At 31.3% G+C, this 26,764-nt stretch overlaps 2 protein-coding genes across 6 annotated transcripts; one reads left to right on the plus strand and one right to left on the minus strand.

Annotated features, from left to right (window-relative positions):
* Positions 1 to 13,481: 13,481 nt before the first annotated feature.
* Positions 13,482 to 19,362, plus strand: LOC120082942 (transcription factor BIM1-like). 2 transcript variants are annotated; one of them, XM_039038376.1, is made up of 12 exons: positions 13,482 to 13,757; positions 13,879 to 14,209; positions 14,330 to 14,410; positions 15,335 to 15,718; positions 16,110 to 16,212; positions 16,316 to 16,452; positions 17,066 to 17,174; positions 17,306 to 17,375; positions 17,459 to 17,557; positions 17,690 to 18,138; positions 18,320 to 18,449; positions 18,885 to 19,362. In XM_039038376.1, exons 2-12 carry the CDS (start codon positions 14,170 to 14,172, stop codon positions 18,981 to 18,983), a joined length of 1,701 nt encoding a protein of 566 aa, XP_038894304.1. In that variant the 5' UTR covers positions 13,482 to 13,757; positions 13,879 to 14,169; the 3' UTR covers positions 18,984 to 19,362. The 2 variants fall into 2 exon arrangements, with proteins under 2 accessions (XP_038894304.1, XP_038894305.1); XM_039038377.1 differs by having other exon boundaries at positions 13,883 to 14,209.
* A 1,102-nt stretch (positions 19,363 to 20,464) lies between these two features.
* LOC120082944 (rhamnogalacturonan I rhamnosyltransferase 1-like) lies at positions 20,465 to 24,230 on the minus strand. Of its 4 annotated transcripts, none has more exons than XM_039038382.1 (9): positions 24,014 to 24,230; positions 23,306 to 23,732; positions 22,897 to 22,964; positions 22,671 to 22,759; positions 22,416 to 22,581; positions 21,930 to 22,219; positions 21,647 to 21,851; positions 21,397 to 21,554; positions 20,465 to 21,267 (listed from the first exon to the last, which is right to left on the minus strand). In XM_039038382.1, the coding sequence occupies exons 2-9, from the start codon at positions 23,628 to 23,630 to the stop codon at positions 20,994 to 20,996; spliced, it is 1,575 nt and encodes a 524-aa protein (XP_038894310.1). In that variant the 5' UTR covers positions 23,631 to 23,732; positions 24,014 to 24,230; the 3' UTR covers positions 20,465 to 20,993. The 4 variants fall into 4 exon arrangements, with proteins under 4 accessions (XP_038894310.1, XP_038894307.1, XP_038894308.1 ...); XM_039038379.1 differs by having other exon boundaries at positions 23,306 to 23,737; XM_039038380.1 differs by having other exon boundaries at positions 24,009 to 24,230.
* Between the last annotated feature and the right edge of the window lie 2,534 nt (positions 24,231 to 26,764).

Here is a 26,764-nt window from a genome sequence, read left to right on the forward strand (position 1 = left end):
TTGGTTATTTATTTATTTTAATATAATATTTTATTGGTATCTAAGTTCCTGTTGTGCTCCTCAAGTTCACAACACATTATCAACATGAGCTCTTATCGTTTAACTTGCTAAATGTAGGTCCTAAAGGTATGTCGGTTTTTCTCTATTCGTTATAATTAATAAATTAAATGTTTTTTTTACATATTTGATAAATATTAGATTTATAGTATAAATATAATATTTTGTAATAGTTTTACTATTAAAAATATTATAAAATTAGAATTTGTAGCATTTGATATTAATGGTAATAATTATTTGTCATTAGTGTTTGATGTCAAAACACACCTGGATGCCATCATAAAAATGTGATAATTGGAAAACGCTTTTTCTTCCTAAAGCTTGTCGTAAAGGGATGCACTTGAGACTCTAAAAATTTAAATCAATATGTTAGAGAAGACATTTTTCTACATTTCGGATATGCTCCTGCAATAGTAATATCGAGAAAAATATTTTAAAAGTATCATGCACTCATCTGATATATTCTCGTGGCTTAATGAAATAACGAGTTATTGATTAAAAAAATATATATGAATCTCAGCCAACTAAAGCAACAACATTCCCTGGAGTGAATATCGTGAATTTTAATAATCGCAGATGAAAAATCATGAATCTCAACCAACTAGAACAACACCATTCCTTGAAGTGAATGTTGTGAATGTTAATAATCGTGGTTGAGGCCATGGTCAAAATTGAGGTCATGACCGTGGCAAATAAAGAAATAATTATTATTTTCATGGTGGTCGTTCTAATCATTCAAATTTCAAAAGAACCACACAAAATGATGATCACAAAGGACGAACTCACAAGATAAGAGTTTAAAAAGTGTTGAAAATAAATGCTTTTAAGGTAGAATGACTGGGTAGTGGTCACGTACATGTCATACGTCAAAGCACTTAGTTGATCTCTATCAAGCCTCCCGGAAGGAAAAAGGAAAATATGTGGAAGCAGATTTTACATACTACGATAATGAGATATTTTACCCATCCAATATAAGATATTTGGATGTGACACGTTTTTTCATATCTCCTGAAGAGGAAATTGGCACAATTGATGGCTCAGGGGTTTCTTTTGATTTTGAGAATATTTAATATTAATGTTATCCGTTTTTTTTCATGTTTATTTAATTGGTTAATATTATTTTTTGTATATTTCAAGTGTTGTTTTTCTTATTGTAATTATTTTCTTTTAATGAAGAAATTTGGATAATTTTCATATGTTGGGGGACTAAAAAATAAGTAAAAAAGATCTATATCTGGCCGATAGTGCAACTATACATACAATATTTATAATTAGAAAATATATTTTCAAACTGACAATATTGGAAGCAAAAGTCAATTTAATATCAGGTTCTGCAAACTTGATTGAAGGTTTTGGAAAAGAAAATATTATTTTGTTTATAGGAACAAATTTTACAATTGACAATGCGTTGTTCTCTAGTCAATAAAAAAAATCTACTTAGTTCTTCATGCTTAGTGTCTATTAACCATATGTCATGCTCCCATTTTCTAAAGTTGTCCATGTGTTCCAACATAATAATGTATATATAATCTCCTTCATATTTGTCAAATTGTCTATAAATAATAACATTTGGTTGGTTTTGTAAGATACACATAGGGAAAAATCCAAAAAGATTGGAGAAAGTGAAGGAATCCACAATTTTTATTTTATTTACTTTTGTTATTTATTTATTTTATTATTATATTATATTACATTAATATCCGTATTTCTATTGTATTTCTCAAGTTTAGATCATATTAGTCTAAAATGATATTTAAACCTAATTTTTAAGCTTCCATATTAAAGGAAAATGAAAGAAAAGTAAAGAAAAGAAATGAAAGTATGGGCAGAGAAAAAGAAGGAAAAAAACAAAGAAAGTGGGTCCCAAAAGTAGTGAGTTGGCCACGTGAGGCAGAGGGTGTGAAAAAAATCACGTGCACCTCGCGGATTCTGCGCCGGTACCCTTTCAAATTTTAATATTTGTTAACTGATCCCTAAACGGATCCCTTCAGAATGTCCGTGTTTTATGCCACCCCTTTCCATCTTTTACATTTTTTTAATTTCATTTATTATATGACCCTTCAATAAGAAAATAATAAATTTGATTAAAAAAAACACACACACACTTTTTTTTTTAATCTTTCAATTATCTATTAGTTCCATCCTAAACTTAAATAAATAATGTAATTTTCTTTTTAAAAAATAAATCATGTAATTTTTATTAAAATTTTTTTTTATCTTTTTGTTCCCAAATTCCATAAGTTTTAAAAAATTATCTTCTTTTAATCTATGAGTTTTAAAAAATAAGTTTAAAAGGTTTGTGTAATAATAATAATTATTATTTTAAATTCAAATTTGATTTGGTAAGAATTCTCTATTTTTAAAAACATATTTTTTAATTCAAAATATCATATAATTATATAAAATAAAAATAAAAATATTTAAAAAGACATTTTAAACCTATTTTTAAATATTCTAATATTAAAAACTTACATTTTGAAAATTTAGAGACAAAAAATGTATGTTTTTAAAATTCAAAGACCAAACACATTTATCCTTCAAAATTCAGAGACTAAAAAGACAGTTTACACCTTAAAAAAATGTAAAGAACTTTCTATTATATATATGTTTCACGATCCATTAATCACATAAGAGAGTGAAAACTTATTAGAGTGTGAAACTTAAAATATTTTTAAAATGGTAATGATGAAACTGAATTTTTTTTTTTCTTTTTAGCAAAAAAATCCATAAGAAGTTATAGAAGCAATAATAATGACAGATTCTTGTCTTTAAGTGTGAATGAAAAGAAAGAAATGATGGAGAGGACAGGGAAGATGGAATTGGGTCACTAACTATTGCATTTATTATTATCAACTTAAATGAACCCACTTATTAATCATATTTCCTTAGCATTTATTTATTTATTTTTATTAAAATCAAATTAAATTACTATAAATAAACTAAAGGAATTTAACTTCTTTTCCATATGTGTGTATATAAAAGTTAACTAAAGAATTTTTAGGCCATGATTTGATAATGCTTTTGGGCTTTTGTTTTGAAAAACACTAACCAAACATGTTCATCACATGGTTAAATGAGGGTGGGAGAGGAGATTTTAGAGAGAGGGGAAATTAAAGAACACGTCTTACAAATAATTTTTGTTTCTAAAGTCAAATTTGTAAGATGATGAGCAACTCGATTTTCTTTACGATGAATAAACCTAAAATGCACCTAAGAGGAAGGAAGTAGTCATTGTCGGCATAACTGGACAACTACACCAATGTCGAACATATTAGAGAAATCTCTATTGTTAACAGCTTATAAATTTGAAGACAATCTGTTTCCACAACAAGTGGATGTGGCCCTACAAGGCTGCAATATAAAGCTAAACTGAATGCCTACAATAACAACTAAGACTGAATAAGACCTGCCAATTCCACATAATCTATAGACTGCACACTCGACAGAAGAGTTGTAAATAGTAAAATCTAAATGATATATACAATTCCAAAGGAAATAAATTTTATTAATTATTTTTTTCTTAATTTAATAATAGTGATTACATCCAACAATTGAATGTATGTCCATTATCACTAAATTAAGTTCATCCTAGTTGCTATAGTTAATATTTGAAAAAATATATATAAATGTTATCATCTTTATTTCTTCTACATATTTTACTATAATAAAAGTATAGTAACCTAGTTTATTTGAAAATTAAAAATTTTACTTGTAGAATATTAATTAAAAATTATTTATGTAATCAATAGGTTGTTGAAGATAAGTATAGAGATAAACTCTAATTAGGAAAATTAATTCAAACAAATTTAGGAGGTTGTTCTCCCGTTAAATCAAAAAGACTAAAACTAATCAACAACCTAAAACCTTTCATGTTATATCAAATGGTAACATAATTATATTAATAATTAATATGCAAGTTGGAAAGCTAATTAGATTATTTTATAAAGAAAACAATTGTTTACTTGGATTTAAAGAAAATTAAGTTAAGTAATTGTACTTTTAAAAAAAAAATGTGCCTACTACCATTTCATTACTCTTACAATTTTTTCTTGATATAATTTCCCATAATTGGCCTATAACTTTTTACAATTTTTTTAGAATCAAAATATCATATATATTAAAAACTATAACCACAATTTTTTCCCTTTTTCACAAATAATTTTTTAAGGTACACTTCTCTAATAGAATTAAAAAAAATAAATAAATGTAGAGTATTTAGGTATCGTACATAATCATTAATTTTTCAGATATCGTAATTCTTTAGTATTTTAATATCTAGTTTCCTTTGGATCTTTTTCTCTTCAATTAATTTTCAAAGAGATCTTTATGATTTCGTTCAAATATTTTTTTTAGATAAGACTCTGTATCCATCACACAGATCATTTATTTTCAACAGCGAAGGATATTGATAAACATATGATTTTTTAAATGATTAAAGATATATAAACCAAGTCCAAAGTGAATGATTATATTATATATTCATCCATGCTTGAAAGAAAAAATAGAAAACATTATCTTAAAAATTTTAGAAGCCTAGTTTAGTTGATTATTTATTAGATGGGTGTTATTTAATTCAAGATGTGCACATGGGGGAGGGTGATTGTGGATAAAATAAATAAATAAATATAGATTAAAGAAAACAAAGAAAGAGAAAATGCCAAAAAAGTGGCCTTATTTTTTTGAGGCTTTTGTTTAAGCTTCAAGCTTTGGACTTTAAAAAACACAAACAAAACACCCTCATAAAAAGGAAAGGAAGGGGTTGTCAGTCACGTGATTATCCCACCCCTCCCACCAACATCCTCTCCCTCCGCAAAAATTAAACAAAAATATTGGAGGTGATATGAATTTGAGAAGCATGACCGCAAATAAAATATAATATTAAAATAAATAAATATGATATAAATACAAATAATATGAAATAAATAAATATTAAAATAAATTAAATATAATATATATAAATATATAAAATAAAATAAATAACAAAAGTAAATAAAATATCAAATTATGGATTTCTCCACTTTCTCCAAACCTTTTAGAATTTGTCCAATGTGTGTGTCATTCAAATACCACCAAATGACACTATTTATAAGCAATTTGACAAGTAGGAGGTAGATTACATGGATACTAATAATAAGTATTTACAAGACACATAGACTAACACTTTGGAAAAATGGGGACATGACACATGGTCAATGGACATTAAGCATGGGCATCTAATGGGATCTATTTTCTATAATATTTATAATATTCCTCCTTAGGTGCCCATTATATATATATGAAATATGCGTTAAAACCTTACTAGGAAAAAACCCATTGGGAAGAAAATCCTAGTGAAGGAAAAAGAGTATATATTTCATATAACCTAATACTCTTAAAAAGAATACAATATATTTACTCCCCCTCATGGAAACATCACTTGAGATCTTCGAGTCGTCGCATTCCAATGTTGTGCACCAATTTTTCAAAGGTTGTTGTAGGTAATGATTTCGTAACTAAGTCCACCAACTTATCCTTTGAATAAATTTATTGTATAGTGATGTCACCAGTTTTTTCAAGATCATGAGTGTAGAAAAGTTTTGGTAAAATATGTTTTGTTCAATCTCCTTTAATATATCATCCTTTGATTTGAGATATGCATGTTGTGTTGTCTTCGTATAATATTGTTAGAAGATTTTTACTAGAAAACAAACATATGTTTCACAAATGTGTGAGTCATTTATCTTAGCCATATACATTCTCGACTAGCCTTGTGAATTACAATAATTCCAGCATGATTTGAGGAAGTGGCTGTTACGGTCTGTTTCACTGATCGGCATGATATAGCAGTTCCTCCACATGCGAATAGATAACCAGTTTGAGATCTAGCTTTGTGTGGATCACATAAATATCCAGAATCTGTATAACCAACCAGATCAAAATTGATTTATTTGAATAAAACAAACTCATATCAATCATTCCTCGGAGATAACGGAGTATATGCTTAATTTCGTTCCAATGTCTTTTAGTTGGAGAAGAAATATATCTTGCTAATAAACTTACTGAAAATGCAATATTTGGTATTGAATTATTAACAAGATACATAAGTGTACCAATTGCACTAAGATATGGTACTTCAGGACCAAGAAGTTCTTCATTATCATCTCAAGGTTGAGGTATATCTTTCCTCATATTCAATGAACGAACTTTCATTCGAATGTTCAATTGATGTGCTTTGTCCATATAAAATATTTTCAAAACATTTCCTGTATAAGTTGACTGATGAACAAATATCTCATATGCTAAATACTCAATTTGCAAGCCAAGGCAAAATTTTGTTTTTTCAAGATCTTTCATCTAAAATTCTTTCTTAACATATTCTATTGCCTTTGAAAGCTTTCCAGAAGTTCCAATTATATTTAAGTCGTCAACATATACAATTATAATAGCAAATTATGTCTGTGATTTCTTTATAAAAACACATGGACATATTAGGTTGTTTTGATATTATTCTTTCAACAAATATCCACTCAGACGATTGTACCACATTCGTTCTGATTGTTTCAATTCATATAGCGATCTCTGTAACTTTATTAAATACAATTCCTCGAAATTTGGTTTATATGTTTCAGGTACCTTAAATTCTTCTGGGATTCTCATATAAATATCATTATTAAGAGATCCATATAAATATGTCGTGACTACATTCATAAGATGCATGCCCAGACTTTTATACAAAGTCAAGCCAATTAAATATCTTAATGTAATTGCATCTACCAATTAGAGAATAGTCTCATCATAATCAATACCAAATCTTTGTGAAAAACCTTGTGCAACTAGTCTTTCTTTATACCTTGTGACCATATTATTTTCATTTTTTTCTCATAAATACCTATTTGTATCCAACAGGTTTGACACCTTCTGGTGTTCAGACTACTGGTAAAAAAACACGACGTTTTGAAAGTGAGTTTAATTTGCCTCGATTGCTTCTTTCTACTGAAGCCATTCTTTTCTATGTCGATATTCTTCAACAGATTTTGATTCAGAATCCTCATTTTCAGATATAATATCAAGAGCAATATTATACACAAAAATATTGTCGATAACTACATGAGTTCGGCTCCATCTTTTTCCTGTTTATTTTTTAAATCACATTATTAACTTTAGGTATTCCACCTTCCTCACTAATCATGTCAAGGATTTCTTTATGGGTATTTAAATCCTCAACCAAGTCTTCTTGACTATTAATTATTTTTTTTCAGGGATTTTTATCTTTGGAACCCATTGGTTTACCACGCTTCTGGCGTGTTCTAGACTCATTAGTAACAACTTGTTTGGTTGGGATATCAATTTTCAAAGGAACATTTCTGGCTGGTATATGTGATTTAGTTACTTTCTTTGCATCTATAAATGCATCTGGTAACTGATTTGCTATATTTTGCAAATGAATTATCTTATGAATTTCAAGTTTACATTGATCTGTACGGGGATCTAAATGAGACAATAACGATGCATTCCATATAATTTATTTTCCAACTTTTTAATTCCTCCCCCTAATATAGGAAAATTTATCTCATTAAAATGAAAATCAACAAATTGTGCAGTAAATACTTCACCCGTTAGGGGTTCAAGATATTTGATAATTGATGGAGAATCATATCCAATATATATTCCTAACCTCCTTTGAGGACCCATCTTAGTATGTTGTGGTGGAGCAATTGGAACATATATTACACGTCCAAAAATTCTCAGATGGGAAATATTTAGCTCATGGTCGTAAGCTAATCATAATTGCAAGTACTTATGATAAGCTACTGGCCTAATGTGTACAAGTGATGTTGTATGCAAAATAGCATGTTCCTATATAGATGTAGGAAGCGTAGCTTTCATAATCAATAGTCTAGCAATTAACTGCAAACGTTTTATGAATGATTCTGCTAAACTATTTTGTGTATGTACATAAGCTACAAGATGTTCAACACTTATCCCAATTGACATATAATAATTATCAAAAGTTTGGGATGTAAATTCACCAGCATTATCAAGACGAATGGTCTTAATTGTATAATCAGGAAATTGTGCTCTTGATTTAATTATTTGAGCAAGTAATCTTGTAACTGTAAGATTTCGACTTGATAATAAGCACACATGTGACCATCTGCTAGATGCGTCTATTAATACCATAAAATATCTAAATGATCCATTTGGTGGATTAATAAATCCACATATATCACCATGAATTCATTCTAAAAATGCAGGTGATTAAATCCCCACTTTAGCTGGTGATGGTCTAATTATCAATTTTCCTTGAGAGCAAGCATCACATGATAATTCATTAGATTGAAGAATCTTCTGGCTCTTCAATGGATGTCCATTTGAATTCTCAATAATTCACTTCATCATTATAGATCCTAGATGACCCAATCAGCCATATTAAATTGTAAATACGTTTGGATTCATGAACTTCAGGTTGACTGTTGCATATGTATCAATTACTCGTATATGAGTATAATATAATCCAGAAGATAAAGCAGACAACTCTTCTAGTATACGTTTTTCATTTGAGATAGTAGATATTGTTAGCTTTAGGGCTTCAATCAAACTAAGTATTTTAATGATAATAGACTTAGATTTTTTGTACTAATATTTTCAGTGTTTCAGAGTCACTATCTTGTAGAGCTCGGAAAGACGATTCCAACGCAATTTGAATTGCTCAAATCGGAGTTTAAGCGAGAAAGTTATAAGCAAAAGAAAATTGGAGAGGAAATCTAACGTGGCAGATGACGTGGCGCTCCAACCGGTCACTTTTTGCTGATGTGGCAGTGACGTGACCACCGTGGACGAATGAGATAATGACAAGTGGCGGTCACCCAGCTTCACATGCGGACACGCGCGTGCACCGCACGTGCCTGCGGTTTCTTCACAGAATGCGGCGCGTGATGCTAAATCCTCTCCCCTATGCACGTGGTGCTCATTTCATCCGGCTATTTTTTTTTTATTTTCATTCTTATTTTCCTTTAATTTCCTGATCCAAATTTCTCCAAATTCTCACTAAATTTCAGTCTTTTCAAATTTGATTTCCTTCCTAAATTGTCATCCTTCAAATCCTTTTTATTCTCCAAATCTCAATAATTCTAATCTTACAAAATTCCTCTCTTAATTACAAATCCTTTCCTTTTCTATTTTTATTCAATCTCCACCCTTCATTTGCAATCATATCCAATGGCCAAAATTTATCCCCCTCGCCTATAAATTCGACTTGATTTTACTCTTCATACACACACCAAAAGCTATCAAGTCTTAAGCTCTCAATTCTCTATACTCTCAAATTCTTGTCCTCCTTGCTCCTAAATTGGCTTAGAGTTATTTTTGTGAGTTTTTTTTAGTGCTCAACTTATTTATTTAGCCTTCAAGAGGTAATATTGTGAGGTTTTCTTTTAATTTTTGGGAATTGTATTAAGGTGTGGGTACACCTTGGGTTGTGAGAAAAAGAAATTGGGTTGATCCTGAACCAGTAAAAAAGATCTTGGGTTTCTCTTTAGAAAAGAGGGTTGTGTGTCAGTTTGGTCCTCACCCGCAAGAGGATCACTTAGTGAAATACCCAAGAAGGAGTCTTGGAAAGTGGAGTAGGCAATTTGCTGAACCACTTATAATTCCCGGTGTTTTCTCTTCCTTTCTCTCTTTTATTTCTTGTTTTCAATTTTTTGTTTCTTGTCTTAGATTATTTTTTTAATCTTTCCTAATTACATATTTAATTTCTAGTGTGTTATTTAAATTTATCATTGATTAAATTGTCTTTAAATTTGAAGTTATCATAGCTTGCATGATTTAAGTTTTGTCTTGCATAAATTTTCTTTAATCAAATTAGTGGGTTAACTTTATTGAGCATTGTTTAAAGATAAAATTATTTTTTAAAAATTGGTAGTCAATCCTATTCACCCCTCTAATGTTGCCTTTAGATCCTACAAATATGATATATAGATATTGTACATTATTCTTACTATCAGTCTCAAAAAGATAACCATTGCAACGTATATCTTTAAAACTAAGTAGATTTCTTTTTGATTGACTAGAGAACAATGCATTGTCAATTGTAAATTTTGTTCCTCTAGACAAAATAATATCTGCTTTTCCAAACCCTTCAATTAAGTTTAGAAGACCTGATATTGTATTGACTTTGGGATGAGTCATATGGGATGGGTCAAATATGTCATTATCCAAAATTTTCATATGAGATGGGTCAAATATATCACTAGTATGCAAAATTTGATTCCACATTTTTCTATTTTTCCTTCAAGGAGGCTTGATAGAGATCAACTAAATGTATTGACGTACGACAGGTACATGACCAATGTCCAGTCATTCCGCATTGAAAGCATTTATTTTCAACACTTTTTGGACTCTTATTTTATGGGGTTTTTCCTTTGTGATCATCATTTTGTGTCAATCTTTTGAAATTTGAATGATTAGAACAACCACCACAAAAATAATAATTATTTCTTCCTCTATCACAGTTACGACCTCGACCACGATAATTTAAAATTTACAGCATTCATTTCAGGGAATGATGTCGTTCTGATTGGTCGAGATTCATGAATTTTCATCAATAACTCATTATTTTGTTCGACAATGAGAAGACATGAAATTAATTCAAAATACTGTTTAACACCTTTCTCTCGATATTGATACTACAGGAGCATATTCGAGACATGAAATGTAGAAAATGTCTTCTCTAACATATTAACATTAGTAATTTTCTCTCCGCATAATAATAATTTCGAACTGATTTTAAATAATGCGGAGTTGTAATCACTTATTGATTTGAAATCTTGTAGCCTCAAGTGCATCCACTCATAACGAGCTTTAGGAAGAATAATTGTTTTTTTTATGACCATACATCTCTTTCAAGTTTTTCCACAAGATATGAGGATTTTTTATTGTAAGATACTCAATTTTCAATCCCTCGTGGAGATGATGACGAAGGAAAACCACAGCTTTTGCTTTGTTCTGATTGGATGTTGTATTTTCTTCTTTAATAGTCTCTTCAAGATTCATAGCATCCAGGTGGATTTGAGCATCAAACACCCATGAAAAATAATTATTGCCATTAATATCAAGGGCGACAAATTCTAATTTTGTAAGATTTTTCATGGCAACACTATTATAATATATTGCGTTTATGTTAGAAATTTAATAGATGTTAAATATGCAAAATAACATTAAATTCATTATAATGAAGACGGAAAAACCGACATAACTTTAGAACCTATCTTTAGTGAAAAAAACGACAAAAGTTGCTGATAACGGTTGTGAATTCGAGGAGCACAACGGGAACATAGATGTCAATAAAATATAATATTAAAATAAATAAATAAAATATAAATATATGAAATAAATAAATTAAACATAGTATATATAATATATAAAATAAAATAAACAATAAAAGTAAATAAAATAACAAATTATGGATTTCTCTACTTTTTCCAAACTTTTTGGAATTTGCCCAATGTGTGCCATTCAAAACCCACCAAATTTCACTATTTATAGGTAATTTAAAGATTACATGGACACTAATAATGAGTATTTACAAAATATATAGACAACACTTTGAAAAAATGGGGACGTCACATGGTCAATAAACACTAAGCATGGGCATCTATTTTCTATGGTATTTATAATAGGAGGACAAATATAACAAATAGTAACTTATTATTGTTACTTTTTTAATTTAAATTTTTTTATTACTAAATCGAAGATATGTACTTATGTGAATTGACCTATTCTTATATTGACATATAAATAGGATAAATAAAACATTGTTAGCAATATTTATATGAAAAGATTCTAAAGAACAAAGAACAACTATGATTTTCAACTCATTTGAATAGGTTTAATTTCCAAACTTGGATATTTGTGTGTGATAATATTTAAAAGTAAAAATGCTATTGTCTTATAGATTTTGATTTTTTTTAAAAAATGTTTAAAATGTCTTTCACGGATTATTTGGTGTTTTGCTTTGAGTCGAATTACAAAATTTGGAGTTAATATGATCAGTTGGGTTATAGGTTCTTAGAGTCAGGCGTTGAAGATGATTGATAGAGATGGTTAATTGTCAAAAATGATTGTCGAAATTGGTTGATGGATTGTGGTAATTACATGGAGTTGGACGTTGAAACATGTCACTAACAAGGATTATCATTAGAACTAGTAGTCGACAGTGACTGACAAATGAAATCATTAGAAACATTAAACGAAGGGAGGGAGAGAAAGAAGGAAATATGAAGTTCTTGATTAATATACAAACTCTAATATTGTACATTATTAAAATGGATGAAATTGAATTATTTAATATCGATTTGGTAAAGTTGATAGATCAAATACTTCTTAAATTGTAAATTGTGTCCACGCGAAAAAAAAAATACAAACTTACCTAAAATTCAAAATTAGTTTCAAAGTTATAATATTGTGGCTTACAGCTTGGAGGCAATAAAAAAATTGGACTCCACAAAACATTATTATTATTGTAACAAATTTCAAATAAGAATTTCGACAAGTTGGGATTGCCGAAAATATTTGAAAAATAAATCGGGATTGACGCCCCGAGGCATTATATATATATATAAATGAATTTAAATTAAAGCTCGTGGACAGCGACGCCGTTAATTAAACGGCGTAGTCTCACCGAACGGAAAACGACGAAAACCAAAGAACCAAAAAGCAGGAAAAAATAACTTTTTGGTCCACAATTTTTTTATTTAGTTTTTATTTAATTTCAAGATTTTAAAAATGTTACCTCATCATTCCTTTAGTTTTTTTTTTTTATTTACCCTTTAAATTTTAAAATATTACAATTTTAAGTTGGTTTCCATTTATTTCCAGATGTCAAATTTCATATTTTCAACTTTAACTTTTTACTAAATATATAGTTTTCAGTCATGGCATTTTCTTTTACTACTAAAATTAATTTTAAAAGTTACCATCTTAATTATTGTAAATTTATTAACTAAAACTTAATGTCAGAAATTAAGATAAGCCTTAACAAAAATCCGTTGGTAAAAGTATAAATATTTAAATTTAAGACCTAATGAAAACTACACATAAAACTTGAAAGGTTAGAAATAAAATAAAAAAAACTTGAAAGTTTTTTTTAAAGAAAACTTTCAAAGAATAGAAACATAAAGGAAACTATTAACACAGAATAAGCAAAAATTTAATATTCTTTTATAGAAGCGGATAAAAGTCTATCAGTGTCTATCAATAATAGAAATTAGTAGAAGTATATGATTGAAGTCTATCAGTATCTATCATTCTTTTATTATTTCTATAAATAATTTTATATTATTTCTCTGTGCTAAAATTTTTCTTCTTTAATTAGAAAAAAAATAAATAAGAGAAAAAGAGAGAGTATAAATAAAGATGCTGAATCCACCACTAACGCTTGTTTTTTCAATTACAATTATTATTTAATTTTTGGGATTTTCAGTTTTTGAAAAAAGAGAAGTTGGAACCCCAAAGAAAAGAAAGAAAAAACACAATGTTTTGTTTGTAAGCGGCAATTCGAAGCAGATTCTTCTTCTTCTCCATTTTCCCAACTCTTTCTCTCCATTTCTATTTTATTTTTCAAATTTTCATTTCTGCTTTTCAGTTCCCATAATTTCTCTGTTTCCACCCAAAATTCTTCTAAATTCACAAGAAACGATCACTTTCTCATCCGATTCATGCTGGTACTGCTCTCTACTCTCTGCTTATTCATCAAATTCTTCATTTCTTATTGTCTCTGTATGGTTTTGTTTCTTGAATTTGTTCTACTGTACAATTCATCTTGTTCTTCTACTGTTCTTGTAGCTAGAATTCAACAATTGCTTTCTTCAGAATGAGAAAGATGTTTTTTCTGAAGGAACAATCACAATCTTCCACTCCGATTACTGAAAACGTTAACTGAATGAGCCTTTCAGATCTTCATACCAAGGCGTAAATTCCCCGATCCGTAAGCTTTTGCAGGAATTCAGGTTCTGAGCGATTCATTGCTGGAGAATTTTTCGATCTCCATACTTAATTCTAGAGTAAATCACTGAGAATTGAACTTTTTTGGGAACGCTTTTGAACTCGAGGAATTCGCATTGATTATAATTAGCGATGGAGCTTCCTCAACCTCCCCGTCCACTAGGAACTGAAGGTTATTTTTCGATTAATTTCAATTTCTGTCCAATTTAATATTTCTGAACTTAAGTTTACAGAAATTGAATGTTAATGTCAATGTTAATGTTAATCTTAATCTGAAAGCTCTTGTGTACAGGACGGAAACCAACGCATGACTTTCTGTCACTCTATAGTCATTCAACTGCTCATCAACAAGATCCATCCCAGTCCTTTCAAGGTAAACCTCGCAGATTAAAGTTAGCAAATCCAACTCAAATTTTGATTTCCATAAACTATGTTTCTTCCTATTATTAATGATGTAATATACAGTTTAGATCCAAAATCAATGGGACTTTTATGTTCTTTAGAATTTCTATTCTAAAGTAAAGCCACGTCTTCTGTTTTAGGTATTTATTTATTTATTAAATTGTTTTTGTTTGAAAACGAAATAAAAATTATGGTTGTTCGTGCACGTGACCTTGAATTAAATCATTGATCTGGGAACAGGAAGTAAAGTAAAAGTAGGGCTTGAATTAAATTAGAACAGAATAGGCGATAGAATAGGGTCACTGAATTCCAAAAAGGAAAAGGAAAGGGTCGGCAGGTAGCAAATTAGCGCCACCAGATTGGTGCGCGCTCTTATCGATGGGGACCCGCTTTTCAGCTCATGTGTCGACAAATGACTTGACCTATCGCACATTTCAGGATAAGGGATGCAAATTCAGCCTCCCTTGCGGTACCCCTTAAAAATTGCAATTCTTTTCCTTCTTTTTCCTTTTGAGATGTGCATATGCTTCTGAATAAATTCCATAATAAATAAAGCGAATCTCTCTAGCTTTGCCATGTGGATATATCTTTATACTGTTGATACTTACTGCTCCCCTACCATGCGTATCGATTACGGAATCGTCATTATGAAGTGCTCTTTTAATGTGGGGACTTTGAAATTTATGCATTCAGCTTGTTCTTGTTTTTTGGGACAGTTGTTTTTCCAATTCTTTATAAGCAATGATTGTCATATTAGTGGGTTACCTCTCTCCAATGGAAAAAAGAGAATAGTTAAACATGAACAGGGAATTTAGTCTCGAAGTTTTTTAATCCCATTTTGAGGCTGAATTTGGATTAGCTTATTACAATATATTTTCTATTTCTATGAGAACAGGAGGGTTTCTTAAAACGCATGATTTTCTCCGGCCGTTGGAACGGATTGGGAAGACATGTGCTAAGGAAGAGAAAACAATCAATGTGTCCACTGCAGAACGAGCAGCGCCAGCCTTGGAAACTCTAGCACATAATTCTCCTGCCGAGCGTCTATTACCAGGTGGAATTGGGACTTACAGTATTAGCCACATTTCTTATTTCAACCAGAGGGTTCCAAAGGCAGAAGGATCGGTATTTCCAGTCCCTCAGGCGAGCAATACTGACAAAAGTGATGACAACTCCCGTTGTAGCTCTTTGTCTGGAAATGGTTTCACATTGTGGGAAGAATCTGCAGTTAAGGGAAAGACAAGGAAGGAGAATTTGGGTGACAAACCTGGCTTAAGGGGTAAAGTTTTTATCGTTACAATCTCAGTTCTAATATACAGCTGGATCACACACGACATTTGCTACCGTACCATAGGCCATGTTCACAGAGGAATAATATTTGACTAAAAAATAAGTCAACAGAGTCCTCGTGGACTTTCTAGTTTCTAATGTTGCTGGGGTCCCTATTGACTTCTTAACATTGGTTCTTTCTTGGTGTTAAAACAGTCAGTAAGAACCCATCTGCGCGTGCATCTGTGTGCTTTCTCTTGTCAACTTTTTTGCTTGTTTTGCTTGCATGCATAAGAATTCTAATACAGAGTTTTGGTATTAGTTCATATTTTTCCCTTATCATTTGAGCTTTTCGATTATGTTAATTTCCCACTGAACGGATCTTCTGTTCTTTCTAGCAGAACCACCGGCAAAGATTGAGCAATGGGCCGTTTCAACAGAGCAGCCAATACAATCATCATCAAGCATCCATCGCAGCAACTTCAGCTCTCTCTCCCCCTCTCAGTCAGCCACTTCTCTCGTTTCTAACTTTTCAAAACTTTTACATTATTGTTTTGGTTTCCGTATATAAATATTGAGACTGGACTTCCTTAAAATTTACGTACAGGCCTTCAGGTCAGCAGAACCGGAGCTTCAGTGAGATATTAAAGTCCACAGCCAATGTTTCCTCCATGGAAGAGGAACTAGACGATGGCAAAGCATTTGTTATTAAGAAAGAATCATCGCCATCCACTGCCTATAAAGGTCCATTTCCTTCATGATTTCTGTTCGTTATACCCATTACCCGCAGATTTCTTTTGACTACTATTATAAATAGCGAAGCAATAGGCCAAATTTAAGGAAAGTTGATCAGAAACGTTGGAGCTTTTTTGTTTCTTTTTTGGAAAACAATCCATTTTTACCCTGAACTATTAATTCATCCAATCGCACTGCAATTTCTATTCTAAGTTTTCGTATGAAAAATCATTGGAAAAAATGTATTTTGATATGCTTTTAATGAAGTATAAAATACATATGGTATAAAATTGATAAGATTTTAAAGAAAAATGAAATTTGTGAGCTTGGGCAAAGTTACCACAGTAGTTAATTTGTGGACTTATCAAATTCAATTTTTTTTATAATAAATTTTGATACTATTGAAAATAGTGACTTTATGGAGTTTTTTACACTACTGTCTGTTTTAAAGTTAGTGAAAATGGAATCATATTAAACTAAATAAGTTTATAGATAAAATTGATATAATGTGACAAGTTTAGCGGGGAAAATTGAATTTTACCCATTTTTTAATAACTTTGAAGAATTTTCCCCAGAAAACTCTTCTCAAGTATTCATCTTTCTAAAAACCTCGGATTTACAGGTGACTTGAAGATAAATGTCGGTGGAAAATGCTCTGATCAGAAGGCTAACACGCCGAGGTCCAAACATTCTGCAACAGAACAGCGTCGAAGGAGCAAAATTAATGATAGGCAAGATTCCATAAATATATGTTAATTCAGTGGCAGACAGTACCTTCTTCAAAGCGTGTATATCTTTCCTTATAGAAAGCAATTCATTTAACAATCACTCTAGAAGTTTGAAGTTGAAAAGTTGCATGCAGGTTTCAGAAGCTGAGAGAACTTATTCCCCGTAGTGATCAGAAGAGAGACAAGGCATCATTCTTGTTAGAGGTAAATTTGCATGTCACTAGATGATACTTCACTTCTCTTTTGCTTATAATGTGCAGTAGATTGATTTCTGAACATGTTTCCAGGTTATCGAGTACATTCAATTTTTACAAGAAAAGGTTGGCAAGTTTGAAAGCTCACCACCGCAAGGATGGTATCATGAACCAGCGAAATTGATCCCCTGTGTAAATATTCATTACAAACTTTCTCTCTCCATATATTCCTCTTATAAAAATTTTGATCTTTTGTTCTTGTTCCACTAAAGTTAATTGTATTAGCTACCTAATCAGGAAACCCTCTGATCCTCTGTCGTGCAGAGAAACAATTGCGATCTAGCACAATGTTACATCGATCGTTCTCAAATAGCAAAGAGCGGCCCTGTGTTTATATTTGCTGGGTCTGACGAGAAAAATATATGTCACTCCCCTGCGTTTCCTAGGTGTTCGCACAACCCACTAGAATCTGAAGTTAGTACTTCCACCACCTTCCGGGAAGCGGATCAACATCCTGGAACAACCAACAAAGGAACATCTTATTCAATCTTGGACCCACACCATTTCATGCCTGTCATAAGTGAAGGTGCAAAAACTAAACTCCGTTCTCAAGTAGCATATAAAGCAGACAATAAACCATGTGAAATGCAACCACTATCATGCGAGACGAGATCATGTACTACCAATATTGCTTCTGTTGATAACAAGCTGAAAGAACCTGAGCAGAGCATTGAAGGTGGCAGAATTAGCATCTCAGGAGCATATTCTCAAGGGTGAGTATGATATGGTAAATTATAATATTAACGATCTTCAGTTTTCATTCAGTCAAACAATAAATTTAGCGTTTTTCAAGATTGACATTGTAGTATTAGTAAGTAGCTCTTATTGGAGCAAAGTTAATTGTTGGAAGAGGCAAATAGTAAACAATTTGAGATTTGGTTTGTTGATGAGCAGGTTGTTAAAAATTCTCACACAAGCGCTACAGAGTTCTGGAGTTGATATGTCACAGGCCAGCGTCGCTGTGCAAATAGAACTTGGAAAGAGGACAAATTACAGAGAAACCGTTCCGAGGCCTGCTATTGTGGTAAACAAGAACTGCTAATACTACTACATAATAAATGTCAATTTTTCTAGTTTATTTATTTTATTTTTTTTTAGTACAATAGAGGTATGGGGATTTAAATCACAGACCTTTTGGTCACTACATCTTGTAACGCCACGTACCTAAGATTCAGAATCTGGATTCGGTACCTAATAGTCTCAACATTCTTTTGCATCCTTACGACCTAGTAATGTCATCCTTGCTTGTCTTGAATGATGTTGTTAGTTTGCAAGGGATGGAGGGGAATGTCGGGGCCATTAAGTACTAAGAATCCGAATTCCAAACCCTGAACCAAATCTTGTGTCTGGGGTGTTACACATCTATACGCCAGTTGAGCTATGTTCACTTTGGCATGTCCTTTTCCTCGTTGTACCAATATTTCCCCCAATTTTTATTGTTTTCTTTGTTATTTCATAGGATGATTCAGCTTGCCCAAGTGAGAGAGGGATTGTTGGTTCGAGAGTTGTAGCTGGAGAGGACATGGAGCAGGCATTCAGAAAGAAGCAAAAGACATGAAAGAAAGATGACATAACAAGTATTCTTCTCCTGTCAATTCAATTTGTTATCATTTCATTTTTACGTTCCATTTCTTCCCTGAGGGGTTAGTTTATGGCCTTCCAATTATTGGGGAAATGCATCTGACCCAGATTGATTGTACATTAGGATAGTTCAATTTCTAGTTTTAATTTAATTTTTTTGGGCATTCCCCATTTTAATATGGTGAAGATGTAGCTATGCTTTAGAAGTTAAGCTTTCCTTAATATTTAGAGGCAGTTTTAGATGTAAAGGCTTTTTGTAAAGTGTGTCTCATTGCCCACTCTTGTCATAAACTCTGCGCTTATTTCTGGGAATGAATCAAAATAACAAAACATGTATAGTTTGCTCTTCAACTAAACACTAGCTACATTACTTTTATAATTTTGGTTAAAACCAAAAGTTGAAATACTATCATTGACCTCCCACTAGAATTTGAATCGTTCTATCATTCTAGTTGGAGCACCGCACCATTCTAGGTCAAAATTTTAAAGGATAATTGATAGCACTTTTATGACTAATAATTAAGTATATAATAATATTTACAAATTCTTTTGCATTGCTATATCTCCAAAAATTTTGGACTTGCAACTACACCAAATTTAAAAGATTCTTTTTTGAAAGATTTATGAAACATCACTAGGAAAGATTGGGTAACATTAGGCATTACAACTTTTAAAAGTACAAGGAAATAAAGGGTAAGTTGAGTAGTATTTTTATAATTTAGCTAACAGTACTCTAGAAACCTTGTGATCGTGTAACATATTTTCAATAAGCTCGAAGAAGATTAGAAAATTTCGCCAGAAATTCTAAATTCGGAAATGTGTGATAATTACAAAGCTAAATGAAATCATTACGCAACTTTAATAATTATATTGAATCAATTAGCATGGATTAATTATATTTTAAGTTATTTATTAAAAATTTGTATACTTTCCTGGCACGACTCTATTTTTCCTCATTTTATGGATCTCAACGTTGCTCTCTATAAACATTTTCTTTCTTCTAGCAAAGATTAATTCTCCGCCGCTATAACTTAAAGAAGCATCAAACTACGGTATACTCCCATCTTTGTTATTTAATTTATTTAGTCGTAATCCAAAAGCATATCTTAAAAAAAATGATGAGCATCCACTTCCCCTCTACTCTTGATGATAATATTTGAGACAATTAGAATTCAACCTATGTTTCCCATGTTAACAGAGTTTGCCAGCTTTGAAGTCCATGTGCACTCTTATTCCACTCCCTTATTATGTTCCATCCACAAAGCTGCAAAAATCTCAAACAAATCTGCAAACCCTTTAATCTAATTCTATTATTCCATTCATTAGCTTTCTTGTTAAGCTTAGATATGATATTGCTGCAATGAATAATTTCACATGATTTGATCAGAACACAGATGGCAATCAGGACAAGTTCCTAACCAAGAAGAAGTAGAAGAAGAAGAAGAAGAAGAAGGGATCTTAGAACAAAATAATGATCATCAATTGCGAATAGATATAAAAATCAATGAATAAATTTGCCATTATGATTGCCTGCTATGTCTTACAGGCAAAAAGAACATATCAGAAGGAAGAAAGTGAGACGAACTTTGCTAAATACATAAAATATGAACTTAACACTGTTGCTTTTATTGGGAGAAGGAGTAAAATAAACAATCTTTCACTCCCTAAGCTCCTCCCCTCCTAAAATATGAAGACTGAGGCTATGAATGGGAGTGAGGCAATGAACTGTGGAGAAATTCCATTCTACAATTCATACCAAATCCATCTGTGTATTAACTGTGCATCTCCTACTCAGTTTGATGGTGCTGCTGCTCTCAGCTGTGTATATACAACCATGTTCCAAAGAAAATAAGCGTCCCTCCAATTGGCTTCTTTATATACTCTGGCTTTTCTATATGCAAATCTGTTGACCTTGAAATTCTTGATCGATCCCATTAGTTCAACCTCTCCATGTACTGAAATGTGTCACAGTCTCAACATTCAAAACTCAAATTATTCTCTTTAGCATTGGAGAAGAAATAGCCCATTTTTCGTCCTCCGACGGTGGCAAACATTCTTCAGGGTTCGCATAGAAATAATCCTCTTCTTTAGGTTTTCCGTGGATCACAGTTCGTTTAGTTGGTTTCCCCATCCGGTCTGCATGGGCTTCTTTTACAGCCAAGGAGAACTCCTCCCAGCTTAGCTTTTCACTATTGTATTGATCTATCAAATTGAAAAGTATCCTTCTGTCCAACAATATGGTCTTCTTAAATCCAAGGTATCTACATAAGTAATTACATACCAGTTAACATCATTTGGAAAGTGAGAATCAGCAATCAAACAACAGCTCGATAAGCAAATGACTTAACCATATGCAGTAGATAAGCAAATGAATGTAAATCACTAGGTACCTGCGATGACCTTCAACAACTTTAGCCATATTCCCATCATATGTAGGAACAAATATATCACTTTCCAACGAGACAAGGTAATCTAAAGCAGCCATCTGGGATGAGTGATTCTGAAAGAACCTGAGATCAGAAGGTTTCAGCAATGTCTCCTTCTTGACCTACGTAACCAAAACCAAAGACAGCTTGTAAGGGCAGGAGGACATAATGTTAATGGGGATACAGAACCTGTTGCATTAACTAATCTACAAACCAGTTTTGGATAAGCCTTTGCAAGACTCTCCATCCTCCTTTTTCCTCCATAGATTTCACCAGCTGCAATATAAATCTGAAAATTAGGATCAATGTCCAGCGCCCTCAGTGTAAGTGCAGTTTCTTCTGGGGTCAAGGGGCACAATCCATCCTTCCTTTTCTGTTCAGAGTCTATTACTTTCTCTTTCCACCATGGATATGCATATCTGCATATATGAAGTGTGAAGAGAATTTTCCAAAAATCTTAATGCCAAATGATTGAAATATAAATAAATAAGCATCACCTCATTCTTGTCAAATCTTCTATTTCTTCACTGTTACAACCTTGAGTACAGCCAGAAAAAGCCAGCATATCCATCTCATACCTAAGATGAAGTACTAGGAAAGGGCCATTTTTCCTAAGCAGCTTGACAACCCTTTTCCCCAACTCCTCTATCGCTGAGGTGAATCTCAGAGCACTATAGTTTACTCGACATCTCAGCTTCTGTATCTCCATTGGTTGCTCATTGTTGGCAAGTCGGGCATCAGTTCTGTTCAGATGTAAAACTTTATGCTTCTGAATCAGCGGAAGAATCTAGAATTGGAGAGAGGGGGAGAGAGTTTTCAGAATTATGTAACAAAGATAAACAAAACTACATAAAATCCAGAGGGAGGTCCTAATAGTTATTTAGAATACCTGTTTGGAAATAACATTGATATGTCAGGATACAAGAGTATCTAAATGTTATATTCCATTGCATCAACATCTGAAGAACATAAAGAAAACTAACCTGATTATGATAGTATGAAATGTCAGACCAACTAATAGGTGGCATTGTGTAAGCCTTTCGCTGTTCCATTCTCTTCTTAAGCCCGTCAGGCAACTCTCTTATGATGCGTACTTGATCTCTCAATGATCCAATGAAATGTTCCACATCAAATATATCTTGAAATTCACTGAAACATCAATATAAGTTCATTTTAACTAATCATATGAAATTTTCTCTCACCCAAGATGAAGGAAATTGGAAAGAAAAATCACGCACCTGGGATCATTCCAGAATGAGGTCTTATCAAGTTCAGGTACTATAAGAGTTACATTCAAATATTTTGCAATTGCAACCATGTCACATATCTACACAACATACAGAAAAGGAAAAGGGGGAGTGGATGGGTAGAGTTATTAAAGTATAGCATAATTAAAAATTCAGTCTTTTTTTCAGATTTTGAGAGAGACAGTATTATGCACACTGAACTATTGAAATCACTCACCGCTGCTCTCATTTGGTTAAGCCCTCCATTGCAGGACACCATCAAGTAGCCATTGTTCTTGTAATATCCTGAGGGAGAAATTAAAATTTCAGATATAAGAATCACAGTTCAACATCCCATGGAAATAAGTAAAGACTAAAAAAGGTAAATAATTATATAAAAATCGACAATAACCCTTCTGTGTATCTCTAATCTAATAATGAAATGAAACAATTCCACACGATTGCTCCAACTAAATTAATATTAAAAAGAGAAATGCCAAGTAACAAATCAATCTTGATTCCCAACCAAAAAAAACAAGAGGATTAAAACTGATGTCAAGATCGTTTTCAGTGATTTCCAATTCAATCAAATCTTTCACAAACGAAAATTGAAACCAAAACTAAGGGAAAGAACAAACAAAACTCACGTTTAGGAGGAAATACAATCTTGGGTGGAACTGAAAGAGGATTTTCCTGAACTCCAGAAACAGCAGCAGCCACAGATTGATGGGAAAAACAAGAGGGCCATCCTTTCAAGACCCCAGGCCCCCAAAACTCCATTAAAGAAATCAATTGAACAATGCAAGTCCAGAGCAAAACAGTCGTTGTTAAACGGATTAACCACGGCCGCACTCTCGACCCTGACGAGACCATCGAACTCTTCAGTTTATCAACCTTGCTTTCTCCTAGTGTTTTCAATTCCATCACCGTTGGTTCATTGACCTTCCTCCGATTTCCCTCTATCTTGCACATTTCTATTCTTCTCACCCGTTCTTTCAGGTGAGAATCAAAGAAGAAACCTCCTCTGATGTATTATTATTTCAGGAAATCAAGAAAGAACCCTCGGAAATCGATCTGTTCTGTATTCGATGAATGCCGAATCAGAAATGCACAAACGAACACATGCAGCCAAAACGGAATTATGTGTGTATATATATATGGGAATAAGTTATTACGAATCTTGAAGATTCGTAAGGGGGGGAGATTACGGTTGAGAAACCAGATCAAAACAAGATAGAAACTAAAACAAGAATCCCGGACCTCAGAGAAGAAAAACCGATATATAGAAACAAATTCAAAACAGCATCAACAAACACTAAAATACTTTCTTTCTTTCTTTCTACAACGCACATTACCGAAATCCCCGTCGGCGTCCCCTTGAAATCAGTCGTCTCGAAGAAACGAAGAACTTCAACAACAATATCGTTGAAAGATTCTTGAAATTCTCAATTCATTCAAAATTGTGAAAACGATGATGATTCTACAAACAGAAGTTTTCGGCGGAAGAAGATCGTTTTTGCATCACCATTCGCCCGGAACCTCGCCGCGAATACCGATGACGCTGTTGAGAATATATAGGAATCGGAGAAATTATAATTATATTATTTTAAAAGGAATTTTTGGGTCTAATTTCTATTTGCTAAATTTGTCAAAATTAGCCTCCAAATTTTACCATACTAGTACCCTTTTAGAAAGTTAACATTAAGATTTTTTTTTTTTCCAAAATTTGATATTTTTTAAAATTTAAAAATCACTATATAATCATAATCTATTTGATATAAAATTTGAAAAAATATAAGTTAATTTTTATTCCAATCTTGGTGATTGATCTTTGACTGACGTTTTCAACTAATTTTTTAAAAGAATCTTAGTTCTAAGAAATAGTATAATTTAAGGATTATTTCTGAGAATTTCTCTTCGATATGTTAAATTTGTTTCAATTTGCTATAATGAGATTTAAGTTTTGTTTCAAATTGATCCCAAAATTTCTAGTATTAATATTAAGAACCGGAAATAAGTATTTAGTAAAAAAATCGAGGTTAATAAATATCAAAATTTATAGATCAAATTGAAATAAAACTCAAATCTCAATCATATAATTATAACATATTATGAAATAAATTGAAATCAAACTCAAAATTTAAAGGATTAAATTGAAAATCAAACTTAAAAATTAAGAATAAAATGTAGATTGAAATTTAGACATCAAATGAAAGCGGTATTTTTTTTCTAAATTAAATTAAAATCTGCGGAATTCGGGTCGGACTCGGGTTCACGTGTAGATAAAACCGACCCAACTCGGACCCAGATACGGTGACCCCACTGTGACTGATTAGTCTATCTTCTACCACTGAGATTCTTCCACGTGTCTCATAGAAAATCAGGCTTAAGAGAGATCTCGCCTGGGGCTCACTGTCTGTGACCCTCGGTAGGTGGTGAAATAAGTACGCGAAATCTTTGATATCACGAGATTTACTGAAATCTCGCGATATTTAACTTGTAAAAAATATCGCGACGCGGTTTTCTTTGAAATTTGTAGTCGGTGGACGTAGATTTGAGTTTCCATTTTTTTTAAATATTTTATTTCGCTTGACATGGGAGCCCACTCACAGAATTTATTTATTTATTTTTTATTCTTTTCTTAATTCACAACATTAATTTATATCATTATTATTGCTTTTTGTAGACACTTATTGTATATTTATTGTTTATAAAAATATATATGTTTCTTACAACGAAGATTCTCACAAAATATTAACAAAAATAAAAAAGGAAAATATGTATTTTTTTAACATTCAACCAGAAAGATGTATTTTTTTAATATTTTATAAGAAATTAATGAGAATTTAAAGGAACAAAGGATTAAAACTAGTTTTTTGGGCGAGATTTTTGAGTTTTTGAAGAGTTATTCAATCTTTAAATTTGTCATTGGTCGAATTTAATTTTTTATTCTTCTTATTTATTTATTTAATTATTATTATATTATTATTTGTTAAGATTTGTGGAGAAAAATAACAAAATTGAGAGAGTTAAAAATGGCAACTCTTGTCTTATTTCAAGGTTTAATTTAATGGGTTTGATTACTAATAATGAAAATTTGTACACATTCCATTTAAATTTTGATTTGTCTTTTCCTTTTAAAAATAGTAAAATTATGCATTACATTAAACTGGGATTTGACATGTAAGGAAGCAAAATTATGATTACTCATTTATTCTTCAAATTTACTTTGTTTGTTATTATTTTTTAAGAAAAACCTTTCGAATTTCCTTAATCTGAATGCTTTGACTTACAAAATCAACTGGTTGAACGTATTAGGTATAAATAAAAATTTAATATCATATTTCATTTATTAGACCCCGTTTTTTTTTTCATTTTAAAAATTAAATCTATTTTTCTTATCACCTTAAAAAAAAAAAAAAAAAAATTTTGTTCTCAAAATTTGATTTTATTTTTAAAATTATTGGTAAAAAATAGATAATAAAAAAATTAATTTGAAATTGAAAGTAATATCCATAAGCTTAATTTTAAAAACACAAAGTGATTATAATAAAAAATTTAAAAATATATATTTTCATTGTCGAGATCTTTTATATAGTATCAAATGTAATTTTTTTTTCTAAAATATATATTTCTCTGTTGTCGTGATGAGCACCATTTTGTTTCCTCTTTTTAAATTTTATTGTCTTTGTCGTTTTGTTTCTTAATAATATTAATTCCTTTATTTATTTATTTATTGTTTTTATTATTATTATTTTTTTGCAGTAGTTGATATGATAACAGAGACAAAACCATAACTAAAACATGGTGTTCATGTACCAATTTATGTTCCTCAGTCTATGAACTTTACTTGGATAAACTGCAAAATATTTATATTAGAGCTTTTTTTTTTCGTGATTATTTATTTGATTGATTAATAACTAGAACTTCTTGTGATGTTGAGATCTCGTCAAAGTTATAAGTAAATCGAATCTACAATTAAGTTGTAGAGTCCTCTTTTGATTCATTCTAAAACATGTTTCGATGCTTTTAATATTTAGACGTAAAGTTGAACATATAATAGGTTGCTTAACTGTATAGAGAGTTAATTCCTCTCCTCGACGTCA

Source organism: Benincasa hispida, chromosome 8, assembly GCF_009727055.1.
Source record: "Benincasa hispida cultivar B227 chromosome 8, ASM972705v1, whole genome shotgun sequence".
NCBI classification, from domain to species: domain Eukaryota; kingdom Viridiplantae; phylum Streptophyta; class Magnoliopsida; order Cucurbitales; family Cucurbitaceae; genus Benincasa; species Benincasa hispida.